The 13,474-nt window shown below is 31.6% G+C and overlaps 1 protein-coding gene across 1 annotated transcript in view; it reads left to right on the top strand.

Moving 5' to 3' along the window:
- Nucleotides 1-9,294, top strand: part of LOC150094603 (cell adhesion molecule Dscam1-like) — a 435,546-nt gene extending 426,252 nt beyond the window's left edge. The window contains exons 24-25 of the mRNA XM_090411127.1: nucleotides 4,737-4,838; nucleotides 8,325-9,294. Of these exons, the coding sequence (XP_090267253.1) occupies nucleotides 4,737-4,838; nucleotides 8,325-8,371 (149 nt within the window). The 3' untranslated portion in view covers nucleotides 8,372-9,294. The remainder of the gene's footprint in view (nucleotides 1-4,736; nucleotides 4,839-8,324) is intronic.
- Nucleotides 9,295-13,474: the final 4,180 nt, after the last annotated feature.

Here is a 13,474-nt window from a genome sequence, read left to right as displayed (position 1 = left end):
TCGCTTATTCCCACAAAGCAAACAACTGCTAATTCCCGAAAAAAATGTAATTAGCCATGACATATTCACCTCGTTGCTTTTAGCAATTTTGTAGTAATCATAAACAAGAGGAAAATTAAAATAATGGGAATATATATTATAATTGAGGAGAACCTGCAAATTAACTTTAGTAGCATGTTGAATTTCGAAGGAACAAAAGTAAAAACAACGATAATATTCAGATTGAGGAAAGCTCTGCAACGTACATGTTTTTTCTTTTTTTTACCCACGACTAACAGCATGTTGAATGCGGTTCTCTTGAGAGCAAACAACAAATGTTGATCTTCAATAAACGTTTGTGAAATATACTAAGGGATTAGAATATTTTTACAACAAACGCTTAACGATCCATTATATATATATATATTAAATCCGCATATATATCTTTAGTCCGCATGCGATAGATGTCCAGCCTAATGCTAGAAAACTGGATGTGGCCGAATAAATCTTGATATTAACGAATGTTTTGTTAATCCAAACATATTTATATTTTTCTATATTTATGACCATTACATTCCTAGTTTTCTGCACATATAAGTCATTTATAATTTTGAATAGGAATAAGATGATCCCAATAGCATTAGGCTTGATTCCTATCCGCTAAGTGGATATCCAGATGAATCATATGTTAGTTTTTACGTTTCGGGCATCTGATGCAGTTTTACCGCTATTAACATAATTAACAAAAGTACTAAAACCGAGTTACAGAAATGATATAATAGATGCTTAAAACTAATATTTTAGGTATGTATTGTTATATTTTTAAAGCTGAGATATATGCCTTCCGTTAGGCAACCTATCTACGAAACTGCAAGTCTGTTCACTATAAATCATTTGGGAAAATAGTGTATAATGGAGTAGTGGATCCAGAATTATTTGTAGTAGTAGTAATATTAGTGTTAGTGATAAGACTTGGATTATTTTAAGCTGATGTATGAAAACAGCGAGTGGGACGGCATTGAAATATTTCCATTGCTCGTGAAGTACTCTACAAGAGTAAATCTCCATATATGGTTTCTGTGTATCAACATCTTTAAAAAGTACAGAACGTGCCTGAATACTATTAATGACCTACCATATTAAAGCCAAAGTAAGGCGGTTTAGAAGCCTGTGTTTCTTTAACAAACACATTCGTGAAGGATTAACTACATATCCTTCTCTGGAAACGAAACATTGCTTTATGCTATTTTAGTCTTCTTGGTCGCATTAGACCAATGAAAATCTGCATCCTCTGTTATTTTTACTTATTTTTTTTTTGATTTAACTGAATCATAAATATCAAACCAGAAAAATGTTTGTTTATCAGTATACATCGCTAAACTGTTGTTCCAATTCAAAGCATTTCCGTATGCATCATTCGTTGCGTTACAAGTTATAACGGAGTTAATAACTCGATATAAAATATTATATTGCAGCTTTAAGCAAATACAGCCTTTCCAATAAAGCTTCTTTTTTTCATGTTTCTGATTATGCTAATAAAATCTGTGATTATATATTTGAACATGTTCTTTCAGTTCATATTATGGTAGTTCAAGACTGAAAACAATTACTCGTAACGTATGGAGCAAATTTCATTTGCTCCATACGTTACGAGTAATTGTTTATTTATTACTCGTATCACATTATTAAACAAAATTGAATTAAAAAAGAGAGGTAAATTATATTAGCCTTAACAACTTTTATTTTTGATGTAATCCGTTACTACTTTTGAAAAATAGCCCGAAAATCTCTGACACACCCACAGTTGATTAATTGCGCTTTTTATCCTTAATTTACAGCACTTAATGATCTATATAGCGAAGTACATAAAGGCATTGAACAATGTTTTGTTCCTGCATTGCTTACACATTATCTTGCATACCTACAATACACGCGCGTGCTTCGTTTGTTATATTTTGTTCCGTCCTTATATTTTTCTACCATAGGCTGCTCAAATAGATATCAGTTGACAACAAAAAAAGGGAAAAGAGAATCCACAATTTATTTACCTTTGTTCCCCCCCCCCACAAATTTAAATTAGAAGACTACACTACACTTTGATTAGACTTTGATAAGATTAGACTACTCCATTGTCCAGACTACACTCTGGGCAATGGAGGCTTAACGAGCAGAATGAAAACACCAAAGGGGTCGAAGTGAAACTCTTCAGAGGTCAATTGAAATTCCTGTGACTAGGCTCTGAAACGGTAGTTACTGTATATTGCTTAGAACGTTGCATACTATTTGGCTAAATAGACGTGCTGTTAGCTGTACTTGTAAGGTGCACTTTAACCTGTACTTTATAAGGTCATTTTGGATCGTTTATTCGTTCAGCTCAAAAATAAGTTGTTTAATATTCAGAAAATTAAAACAAATCTCTGAGTAACTTAAACAAAAATATACTTGGTTGTAGGTTGTAGGAATGATATTTAAAGAAAAACTGTCTTTAAATGTGATGTTAAAATAAATAGTTATTTTAATGCAAAATAAGAATTTATTTGTATATTATTTAAAAATCATTGATACAAAATTAGTTTAAGTAATTAAATTATAAGTAAATGTTCAGGAGTAATAAAAATATTGCAATATGTGTAAATTGGCACTGATCTAGTGAAAGTATAATATAAGCAGAAAAAAAAATGCATGATGAATTTTTTTAAACAAGACAGGTGGATTCGTGCTATTTCAAGAGTTAAAGTAATTATAAAATTATAAAATCCGTATCAATAAAGTAAATGTCTTTATCTAAACAGCATAGAGTCGATTTGTCGATTTACAAATATGTTACTTCTGGTAAAATAAGTTATATTCAATGTGTACAATGTGTAGCAGAGAATATTAACGTTAATATTCTTTGCTACGTGCAATTCTAATAAATAGCTTCAAATGTTATGCATTGAAATTGCTCTTGATTAACTATATCTTATCCTGATTGCTTATAATATATTAATACGGAAACAGTCATGATGCTATATTTGATGGAGAAATACCTCGCAAAATCTGTCTTTTGGTTGAAAAGAAGCAATGGAATCCCATCTACATTCGAGGAATGTTCATAAGGACCTTCTAGTTAAGGAAAGTTAATCGGTTGAAGGATGAATCTACACATACCGGCCACTGAATTAGAAACTTCACAGAACTCAGTGGTTTCCGTATCGGCATGCGACTGCTAATACTGATCCTTTTTAATATCCTGCGCACAGTTAGGTGAGATATGTGTCGGGAACAACCTTCATTAATTGCTTCGGTCAATTGCTGCACACGAGAAGTTCTGTTTGTCCGTAATCCATCTCAGACGACGGCGGTCTCGTACCTAACTGACTGACTGTCTTAGGACCTCAGTTACGCCTCTTAAACAAGCGGTGGATTATTTTTCCACTGATTAAGCACCCGGGATATCTTACCTTGTGAGAAACCAATCAACTGTTTTCAAAATGGTGTCTCCAGTCAGACATGCACCTACAATAGGCGGTATATAACTTCGAAAGATCCTTTGTTTTTTCAATTGTGATTGACATATTGACGATAACTAACCTTCAGCATTCTTAAATGGTTGCCTAGAACACGTAGTGACGCACTCGGCCAATTGTTTTGCATATACACTACGCAAGTGACGTTTATGTATATCTGCATTTTTTTTTTTTTTAAATTCAGTGACCGGTATGTGTAGGAGAGAGGTGGAGGGATTTTCCTCCAAGGGATTCTTATATTCATCGCGCAAAATAGAAAAATCGGCAGAGACCACAGTTAATTAACATGAACAGTACATTGGGCTCATAGTTTAAGTTGTTTTGACTACAATTCTAAACAGTGCAATTAAAGCTACTAGACAGCATTAACAATCGAAGTGTAGTATATGCTATTGTGCAATCAAAAAGCGAATATTGTAGCTACTATGAAAGTATAGTTGATTTACTGCAATATCAAATTTTTGGAAGAATATTAATTTTAAAGTAGCCGAAATTAAATATTGTATCTATTCAAACAAACTTAAAAATTAGATTTCGCATTACAGTCATCCATTAACTTCCTATCCCTTACTGACCCTCAGGTGTCACGGATCCTTTCGACGAGATGCAAGGCCATCTTCTAAGCCAAAATTGGAAGCGTTTGGCGATGGCGAGCATCAAGTAGTACGGTGAAATATTCTTTAAAATATTGGGTTCCCGCACACAATTGTTATGGAACTACGTTTAATCATTCTTCACTGCTGTTAAATTCCTGACTTAGAGAAATAATTTCCAAAAAATTAATTTTTATTAATATTATTATTTAGTGGAATTATAACCTTACATCCGGGCAACTAGCTAGTTGCCCGCTTTACTACACTGCATACCAATAAAAGGAGAGATTTTACATGATAATTAAACACCATTTTGGAAAATAATATTGTAATATTTCTGTTTTTCCCCCTTCATCCAATGGTATTTGTTTTTCTATTTAGTCGAAAATTCAGAGTGCTCTGAAAATGTATATATTTTTATACATAATACATAATATAAATATAATATCAATAAACTAGAGTACTTCATACTCTTAAATCTTTACGATTCACATTTAAGATAATCAACCGCCATATCTCTGAATCATTACAATTATAATTAAATTTATATATTTTCTACTGACTAAATGAATAATATCTTATTGTGTTCTTTGTTATATGATTTATAAAATATTGTTATTTAAAAATCACTAAATGCATAAAATTATTTCATCAGGTATAATATTAGAGACCAATCAGAATGATATTTCCTCAGAAAAAGATGGAATGGTGATAGTAAAACTAAATGAAAAGGAGAAGAAAGAGAAAAGGTCTTCAGGTAAATATGCATGTAAATAATTTAAGCGTGTATTAATGAAATATGGACTGTATTTCATGTAATCTGCAAGATCCTGCAACATATAAGGGGGGGGGGGACTTTAAAACGAAATTTATTAATGTTACATAAACTATGCATTTAATCTTATTAGCTAATGATTAATGAATCCGCCTACCAAATGAAGAATTTTCTTAAACACTGTATTAAATATTTGCTATTCAAATAAATGATAATAATAAAGTTATCTTTCTAATCTCCCAGTATAATAACTGTCCATTCAATTTTTCTTTTTAATTTTAGACCTCTTGGTCTAGTAGTAGTATGATTTTAATGCCTTCCTGTATAACGACATGTTTCAAATTTAATTAATATTTTACGGTGCACAATATCACTGCAACATTCACTATTTATAATATTAACTAAATATATTTTTAGGGCATAAATTTAATGATTACTGTTATACTTCACTCAGTAGTCGAAACGGTGAATTCAGATATCAATTTCGAATATTAAAAGGCGTTTTAAAATGAATTAAAATTTATAAATATAAGAAGAAGATATTTATCCGAAAATAGAGTACAGTGAAAATACTCTTTTTTTTTTTAGGTCGTGTATTGTATCATTTTTTATTTTATTGTTTTACGAAAAGTCAGCAATGCAATGGAAAAATTATACAATGGAAAGAATAGATGCGTATATATATATATATATATGGCTATAATTAAAAACGAATTAAAAACAAACAACAGATCATCATTTGTGCAAGTGCACAAAACTTTAATATAACGATAGCCTGTGGGTATTTCTATTGTAAGTTCATATTTCCACTATGCGCAGCAGATAACGCAGAGCGGCATTAGGAGTCCCATGAGCTGCACCGTCCAAAATTAGATACGTTTAAGTTAAATACAATGCTAACAGAGAATGAGAAGCTTCTCTCATAGATATTAATATATTCAAAACTCATTCATTTGTTAAGAGCATGGTACGAGGAAATGTGGGTGTGGTGTTTTCTGCCTCTTCAGGAAAAAATAAATTATGCTCGGTATATAAAATACGGCCTTGTAATTTGCCATGCTTTTCTTTTATTAGTCAGTTTTTGTGCACAATATGCGCATACGTAAATGTCAGACAAAATGTCACTTCGACAAATATCCAAAGAATAAGTGTTTATTGCTAATAGAGGGTAGTTCTATTTAATGTTGCCAGCATTTTATGAAGGAGAAAAAATAAGGTAGCATCATTTATATCACAGAAGCAGATGAAGTTGATTAATATTACATATATTATATAACTAAGAGATAGAGTCACTATTACGAAACAAGAGAAAAAGAAAAAAAGTAAAACATAAAGACTGCAAACAAAACATAACGATTGTGACATTTAACTTTAAAAATTTTTAAATATATAAAATTTTACCATTTAAAATAATTAAACGCATACAATAGAGTTAAAAATTAAAGAAGAATAGTATCAAAAGTGACGGTATTTAAACAATCGTCAGGAATTTACAAATCTGAAGCAATACAACATTGCAGACAAATGTCTCCCACCTTTTGTGTTACCTGAGCAGTACTGAATAAAAATCATATGCTAGCATGCAAGTACAGGCAATACACCAGTTGTCAATGACCAAGGTATTGCTGATTGTTTTTTAGTATTTCATCTGACCATTTTTTTTTGTTTTTTTTATTAACGGTACAGCTATGTATCGTTAGACTACGTTCACATCCTTTCCGGAATTTCTCTTTACCTTCTTGCTGCCTCTTCCTTACTGCTCTTCTCATTATGGTAGCAAATAGCAATTAAAATGCTTGGTGTTACCTCACCATGGAAATGTTCTAATATTTTGTGATTATCGATATTCTTTTACCGAGAAAAGGATGAAATGCGAAAATATCCAGCACTATCAGTTAGTAATAAATGCAAGGGTTAGTTTAAAAAATATTTTTAGTAGCTCGGTGCAGAGTCTTCCAGAAATACTTTTAAAACTACATAAAAAGTGTCAGTGTAGTTATGAACTTTACGTTTTCCTTCCAGAAAAGGAGTAGGTCAATCCTTTACACGTAATGGATCCCCCAAACTATCTGAGGAAGCAGGAAATTCGCGTCTTGGTGCAAAACCTTACCAGCTCTACGTTTGCCGCACTAAATTCCATGAATTCCATCTGAGCCGTGTAGGTTGACTTCGACTCATCTGAAACAATTACAGTATTTATTCTATTGATATGAATACTATTCACACGTTCTTCGTCCATTGTAAAATGCAGAATGTGTTTTAATCAGAACGTTATTTTGGGGGGGGGGATTGCTATCGACGTATAAAAGCGCTCTTGCTTTGAAATCAATATTCCATTATTGCCATTTCAGTTTCATTCGATGTGGTCTCATGATTTCGTAATAATGATCCCTTCAAGAAGTGACCCTGCTTCTCCGTAAATAGCCACTGTCCTCTACTTAAAATTTTCACCTACTGTAACTATTCCGCGTTTTTCTTCAAGAAATGTATGTCGGTTAGATAGTGCTGGTATCAGAGTGAATATCCCTCGTCATGAAAATCAGTATCAACGTTACTTCTACGCCGTGTTAGCCGTCATTATAGTAGCACTTCTACGAAGATATTAACATTTGCAGTTTTATTCGCTGTTTTTGTTATTACATCACAATCGTTAGTTGCGTGTGTTAAGTTTCCCTTTTTCTAGATGTTTTTTTAACCTTCTATGCGCGTGTGTGTGTGTGTGTCGATTTAATATTTAACAATTAATTAAATACGTAACATAATTCTTATGTTTAGATTGTATAGGTTTGATGTTTTCTTTATTACAACTTCGCTTTCTGGTTGCGTAATACGTGAATGGTATCACATCAGCCTTCATCATGTCGTCACCAATTAGCTAATTTAACGAGCTAAGTTCACAATGGCTTTTAAATTAAACTGTTGAGAGGAATTTCAGCCATGGAATATTTCATGGGGAGGGGCCCTTTACTGTTAGTTTATGTGTGGATATACACGCGTGTAAAGACGCTACGATTTAGCAAAAAGTGAATATGGTTAGTAACTTAAAAAAGGGCGGCCCACAAGAAAGCGAGGAGAAATAAAAATGAAAGGATAGTGTCTACAAATCGAAAAAAAATCAATAAACCATTTACCTTTTTGTATGTATTCATTGTTTTAATTTATTTAGTTATTTTTTGCTGTACTTTTTGGTTCATTTTTTGAAAAAGACGAAAATCTTTTTCAAAAAATGTAAATGGTTGTAAAAAATCTTTTTCAAAAAATGTAAATGGTTTTCAAAAAATATAAAATATTGCCTTGTTATATTAAATAACAAGCCAATAAATTGCCTTGTTATTTAATATAACAAGGCAATTATTATATTAAATAAGCCTCTTTATTAATTTCATGAATTTGTACTTGATTTTGATTTGAAAACAATTATGACTAAATAGTGAAGTAACATATTAATTAATATTTATTTTCCTATAGGTTTTTCCAAGAAGAAAAGAGAATCAAAATACCTCAGAAATTCTTAATTTCCCCTAACATTTAAATTAAAGACAATTTCCCCCCAGATTTCTACCTTTCCTGAATCTGAGTTAAAAGGAGCAGACGTGTGTTTGTTAAAGTACAAATTTATCGTCTGGAACAGTCACATGACCTCCAGGAACACAGAGCACAGAATTTCTCTTTCCAGAATTGCCAAAAATGGACTAATGGGTGATGTTCACGAAACATGTGATGGTATATGCCTTTCATTCGAGTTGAACAAAGGCATTTGGTTGCGCCGTTTAATCCGTCTTCCTTCTTTGTATATGTAAACATTGTTTTTTGTCCAGAGTTTCACCTTTACATCTTTGTAAATACGAATACATAAAAAAATCTAGTCAAACAGTTGAACGAAATCAAAATAGGCACTGAGAATAAAGTTTAGTCTCTTAATTATAAACAAATACCAAATGTTTTGCACATCGAAAGAAAATGAATGATATTTAGATATGATTGGGATATTAAGATCGTTTTCGTATGACCATAGAAGCCATATAGAGAGTTATCATATTTATTATCATGAGGTTTATAGGCAGAAGAAACAATGGCTCAAACATGAAATGTTAACAGCTGGGAAAGTTTATACGTAAGATTAAAGAGAATTAATGTAGAAATAACGAAGAGAAAAGCAATGTTTTCGTCTCGTGTCGGGTCATCTTGATGTGCAAGCTTTCAGGGTCATATGCCACGAGGGAGAGAACGTTCAGATAATGAAAGCTAGCCTACGTGCATATTAATTTTGAACGGATGAGTCTTTTATATTTCTTTGAATAATATATCATTAGTCCTCAAAAATAATTAATATAAACAACATTTGATTAAAAAAAATCATTTGATATAAAAAAAAGTTGCTCTCTACAGCGCGTGCGAAAGATTTGCGCAGTGGAAAATGTGTTCCTACCTAAAAAGCTGCCCGTGACATAACTAGTATTATGTAATGGGCAGTATGTATGTTTAAAAGTATGTTTAAAAGAAGTATGTTTAAAATTATGAAAAATTAATAATTTGAGTGTGCTGTCAAAATGGAGAATTCTTTACGTAAACTGTTCTTTACTCGAATAATATGCGCGTCACATTTTGTAAATAAATGCAATATTAAAGATGTGTATATTGGAATTTGTGATTATGATTTTAATGGCACTGAGAGGAAAAATTTGAAGAAGTTCTTAAGTATTTCATAGTTCTTTAAGTTAAAGCCTAAGGCTGGAGTAAAACCTGTAATACTCTGGTATCATAACAAAGATATTATTAATGTTGGTGATTTTCTGTAGTCGATTTCTTGCTTAATTGTCTGATTTTCCTGCAGCTGTTTCTTTAAAATTCATGGTAGATAATACAATGAAGAAAGGATATTTCCTTTCAAGTGTTTTGAATAGCTTCATTATAAAATCATAAATAGCTCCGCACTATAAAAAGATAATATATATCACGGAAAAAGTCATTCTATAAAAAGAAATAAGCCTTCTGTTTTTGAACAAATTCCTTCTAGCATTTTTTCCTGATCGAAACCAAATGACGATACGTTAGATTTACTTTTTTTGCAAGTCCCATATATCTAGATGTCCATTGCAAAAAAATGATGTATGGATGCCAGGATCACACCTAAATCGTGTCTGCAAGTGCTGTATTAGCCTCTGAAATATATAGGAAATTTTTTGCCAATGTTCACATATCCATTAAGTTGTATTCGTGTACGATATGCTGCATTAATAATTAGCCTGTTGTTGACGTTCCGTGTTTATAGTATGATTAACATAAAGTACACCTGTAATAGTCCACTGCTAGTTTTATTGCTGTTGCTCACAGAACTACATTTTATCCTGTTGCCATCATGGTATATGAAAACGGTAATTTTCGAAAGGAAGGCACACAATATTTATAATAACGAATACATTTGAGTTTTTTTTTCTTTTCTTTTGTATAGTCATGGGAATGATCTGAATTACTAAAATATTATTGCAAACTGATTTTCATCGAAATTTTTACAAATGCAAAGATTGATGGAGGGTATTTCTTTCGAATTGGATTTACTTTCACTGAATAAATTCCTTTTTTCTAGAGAAATTTTTTTTTGCTTTAGAAATGCAAAACCAGCATTCTATCTAATTTGATGGTTTTAAAACATCCTGATCTGTTGGTTATTTTCCAATGATGGAATTACTGAACGATGACATTAAACTAAATTAGCAGGTGAGCACGCAAGCACAAGTGCAGAACTTCAGCATTCGGTTATTTTTCTAATGAAGAAATTAAGACAGAAAAGTAAGCTAAAATTTCAACGCACTTTAGATAATGCCAACGTTTAATAGTAATGAAAATCCTATTACCAAATCCAATCTAAAAACAATCTAAACTTTCATAATTCAAGTGCCATGGACGAGCGTTTTCCTTATGTAGATAGCATTAGTTTCCTTTAGGTGGAAATGTGCAAATTGACAATAAGAACAGATGGATATGGAAAGCTATTTTACCCGAGTATGTTAAAAGTTATGGTTAAAAATGATACCTGGAAAATATGTAAAATAAGTTAAAGTTGTTAAACACGCAGTTGTTAAACACGGTCATCATGTCCAAATGATTAAATTTTGAACCACAAAGGAAAAAAAAAGAACAAGTTAAAAGTTAATTTTTTTAAATATATTTTTAGTGTATTTTGCCAATGAAAGGGTGATCAAAGGTACAATAACTTCGACATGATCCACAAGAATTCAAAATAAATTTTAACAGGTTCCTTCTTAGCCATATACAACAATACTTTACTATACCTCTCCTGTAAGGTTATCATAAAAATTGCTTTCGTGCAATCTTAATAAAATTATTATTATTAAAGGAATCAAATCGCTATTGATTATTAGTTCTGTAGAGTTTGCAAGGCTTTTCTTTAACATTAAGAAATAAACCGATGTCATTTGCCAAACTGCTTTTATAAAATGTCACATGATTAGAAAATAATTTTTGTTATTGTATAGGCATAAGATCAAAGCTCTGAGAGAGAAAAAAGAAATCAAACCACACGCTATTCAGACAAAACTTCCGAAATTTTATCTCAATTTTTATTTTCGCGTAAGATGCTAATATCCTGTTCCCTTACAAGATCTCTTTAAAATCTCTTTTCTAATTTTTTTTCCGTTTTCAATGGAACGGACATAATCTCCTCTGATTCAGTTCCAACACATTTTATAATAGTGAGTAAAGATGCTTCAATTTTATTTAACGGGATTAAAATGTGTAATATTTTTCTCACCTTCATTAATATTTCATTGACTTTAAATTGAATTTACGATTATTCTTAAAAAAATTTAGTAAAATGCCTGTGAAATAGCAATACAATTGCAGGCTCCTCATTTCATTTACATAAATGTTAAATCTTATAAAAATATAATTTGAAAATGCTGCACTGTATGCTTTCGCATTGAATTCAAGCGAAAAGGGACATTGAGGATAAAGTTACTGCGCTTAAAATAGGGTCATATGATCATTCAAAGCCGATATTTGCGCTTTGTTTTTGGTCATATTTATTCTCTTTTTTCTTACACTCGTTACACTACTACCTTACAAAAGAGGATACTGCGATGAATTCATGAGGTATTTACTGCACTAATGTTAGGTGACGTTCAACCTCTGCTCATACACTCACTCACCCCTCTTCACGTTCTCGTGTTTTACATTTCGCGAGCTTCACTCTCGTGATTTAGACTGCAATACCTTCAGTAAGGTTTAATGTTGTGTTAGTCTCCGTGAACAATAGAACCGGGTGTTAAAGTTGTCTGATATTCAGATATTTTCATAAGTTGCAATCATTTATGTGCCCTTTTTATGGCCATTTTTCTAATATTTTTGCGACTAGAAGAGTCTGACTACGCGTCTCGCTATTTATTGCTGTGTAAAGTTTTGTTTCATATTTTGTTTCATGATGTGCTAGTTTTAACAGTAATACAGTCACTTTATATTGAAGTCATCTAATTTTACAGGATTATTGAGGTATGTTTTGCTTATTATTTCAAATAAGGAATTTTAAAATAGCTCAGTTATTTCGCTCATAATATTTAAGGAAAAATAGGTCTCAAGCTTTCAAATAAGACAACTCGCCTCATAATGGGAGTTGAAATCTTAATCACTCACAGTCTATGCATTCTAAATTAGATAGCAACCTTCAGAGAAAAAAAGAAGAAGTATTTCTTGGTATGAAATTATCTAAATTTGTATCATGAGCTATACTCCATACCTCTTCCAAACTCATCTTTTATGGGTAATTATGGTAGAGGACTTCTTAATCGACACACACAGTATGTTATTAAACTCGCAAGACCAAGTTCGCTATGACTAAACTGGTGTGCTTTGAATTCTCTCTCTTTCTCACATGCACACACATACACACCAATTGTGAAGTACGTACTCTTTCGTTAATGAGATTTACCCATACATATCATTGCATAACAAATAATAGGCATGTACAAGCGATCAAAACAGGTTAAATCCAGATACTAGAACACTAAAGGCTTGCTTCTTTACCTTTTCATAATAAACAAAACGAAGCGTTGAATGAAAGTGGTAAAGAACTTGATATGAAAGCAGGAAAGATGTGTCATTGTCGTGTAACAGAAATGTAAATCATGATCAGTCACATATTCTGTTTCGTATCCACTTACGTTGTGAATACGTTAAGAAAAAATAAGTCAAACTTATGATTTAGACTTGCTGCTTAATAGCGTAACCTTTTTTGTCTATCTTAAGATATGATTTCACTTTAATCTTTTGTAATGCACGAAAAAAAATTAATCCAGTTTCACTTAATCGGTTAGGATAATTGAGGGGAAGTTGAGAGGAAAAAACATAGCCCGAGTAATAATTTCCAATTATATTAATGATATAATATGTCTGTTCATTTGAAGAAAAGATTTGTATGTAGATGTCAGTAAATTCTTCATCTTTTAATTTTGAGATTTAAAATTCTGACACCCTTTGGACGGCCTATACATCCTGTATTATGATTGATATCAAGAATAAAAATTCTCAGTGCCTTCTATTACATATGGATTTTTAATTGTTGTTGATTATTGTTATAATTTTGAGAATAATTGATTAAAAGC

The sequence above is a fragment of the Typopeltis vanoorti genome, chromosome 21 (assembly GCF_054136105.1).
Source record: "Typopeltis vanoorti isolate ZY-2024b chromosome 21, IOZ_Tvanoo_1.0, whole genome shotgun sequence".
Taxonomy (NCBI): domain Eukaryota; kingdom Metazoa; phylum Arthropoda; class Arachnida; order Uropygi; family Thelyphonidae; genus Typopeltis; species Typopeltis vanoorti.
The sequence above is the reverse complement of the archived record's forward strand: the minus strand, read 5'-3'. Positions and strand labels throughout refer to the sequence as shown.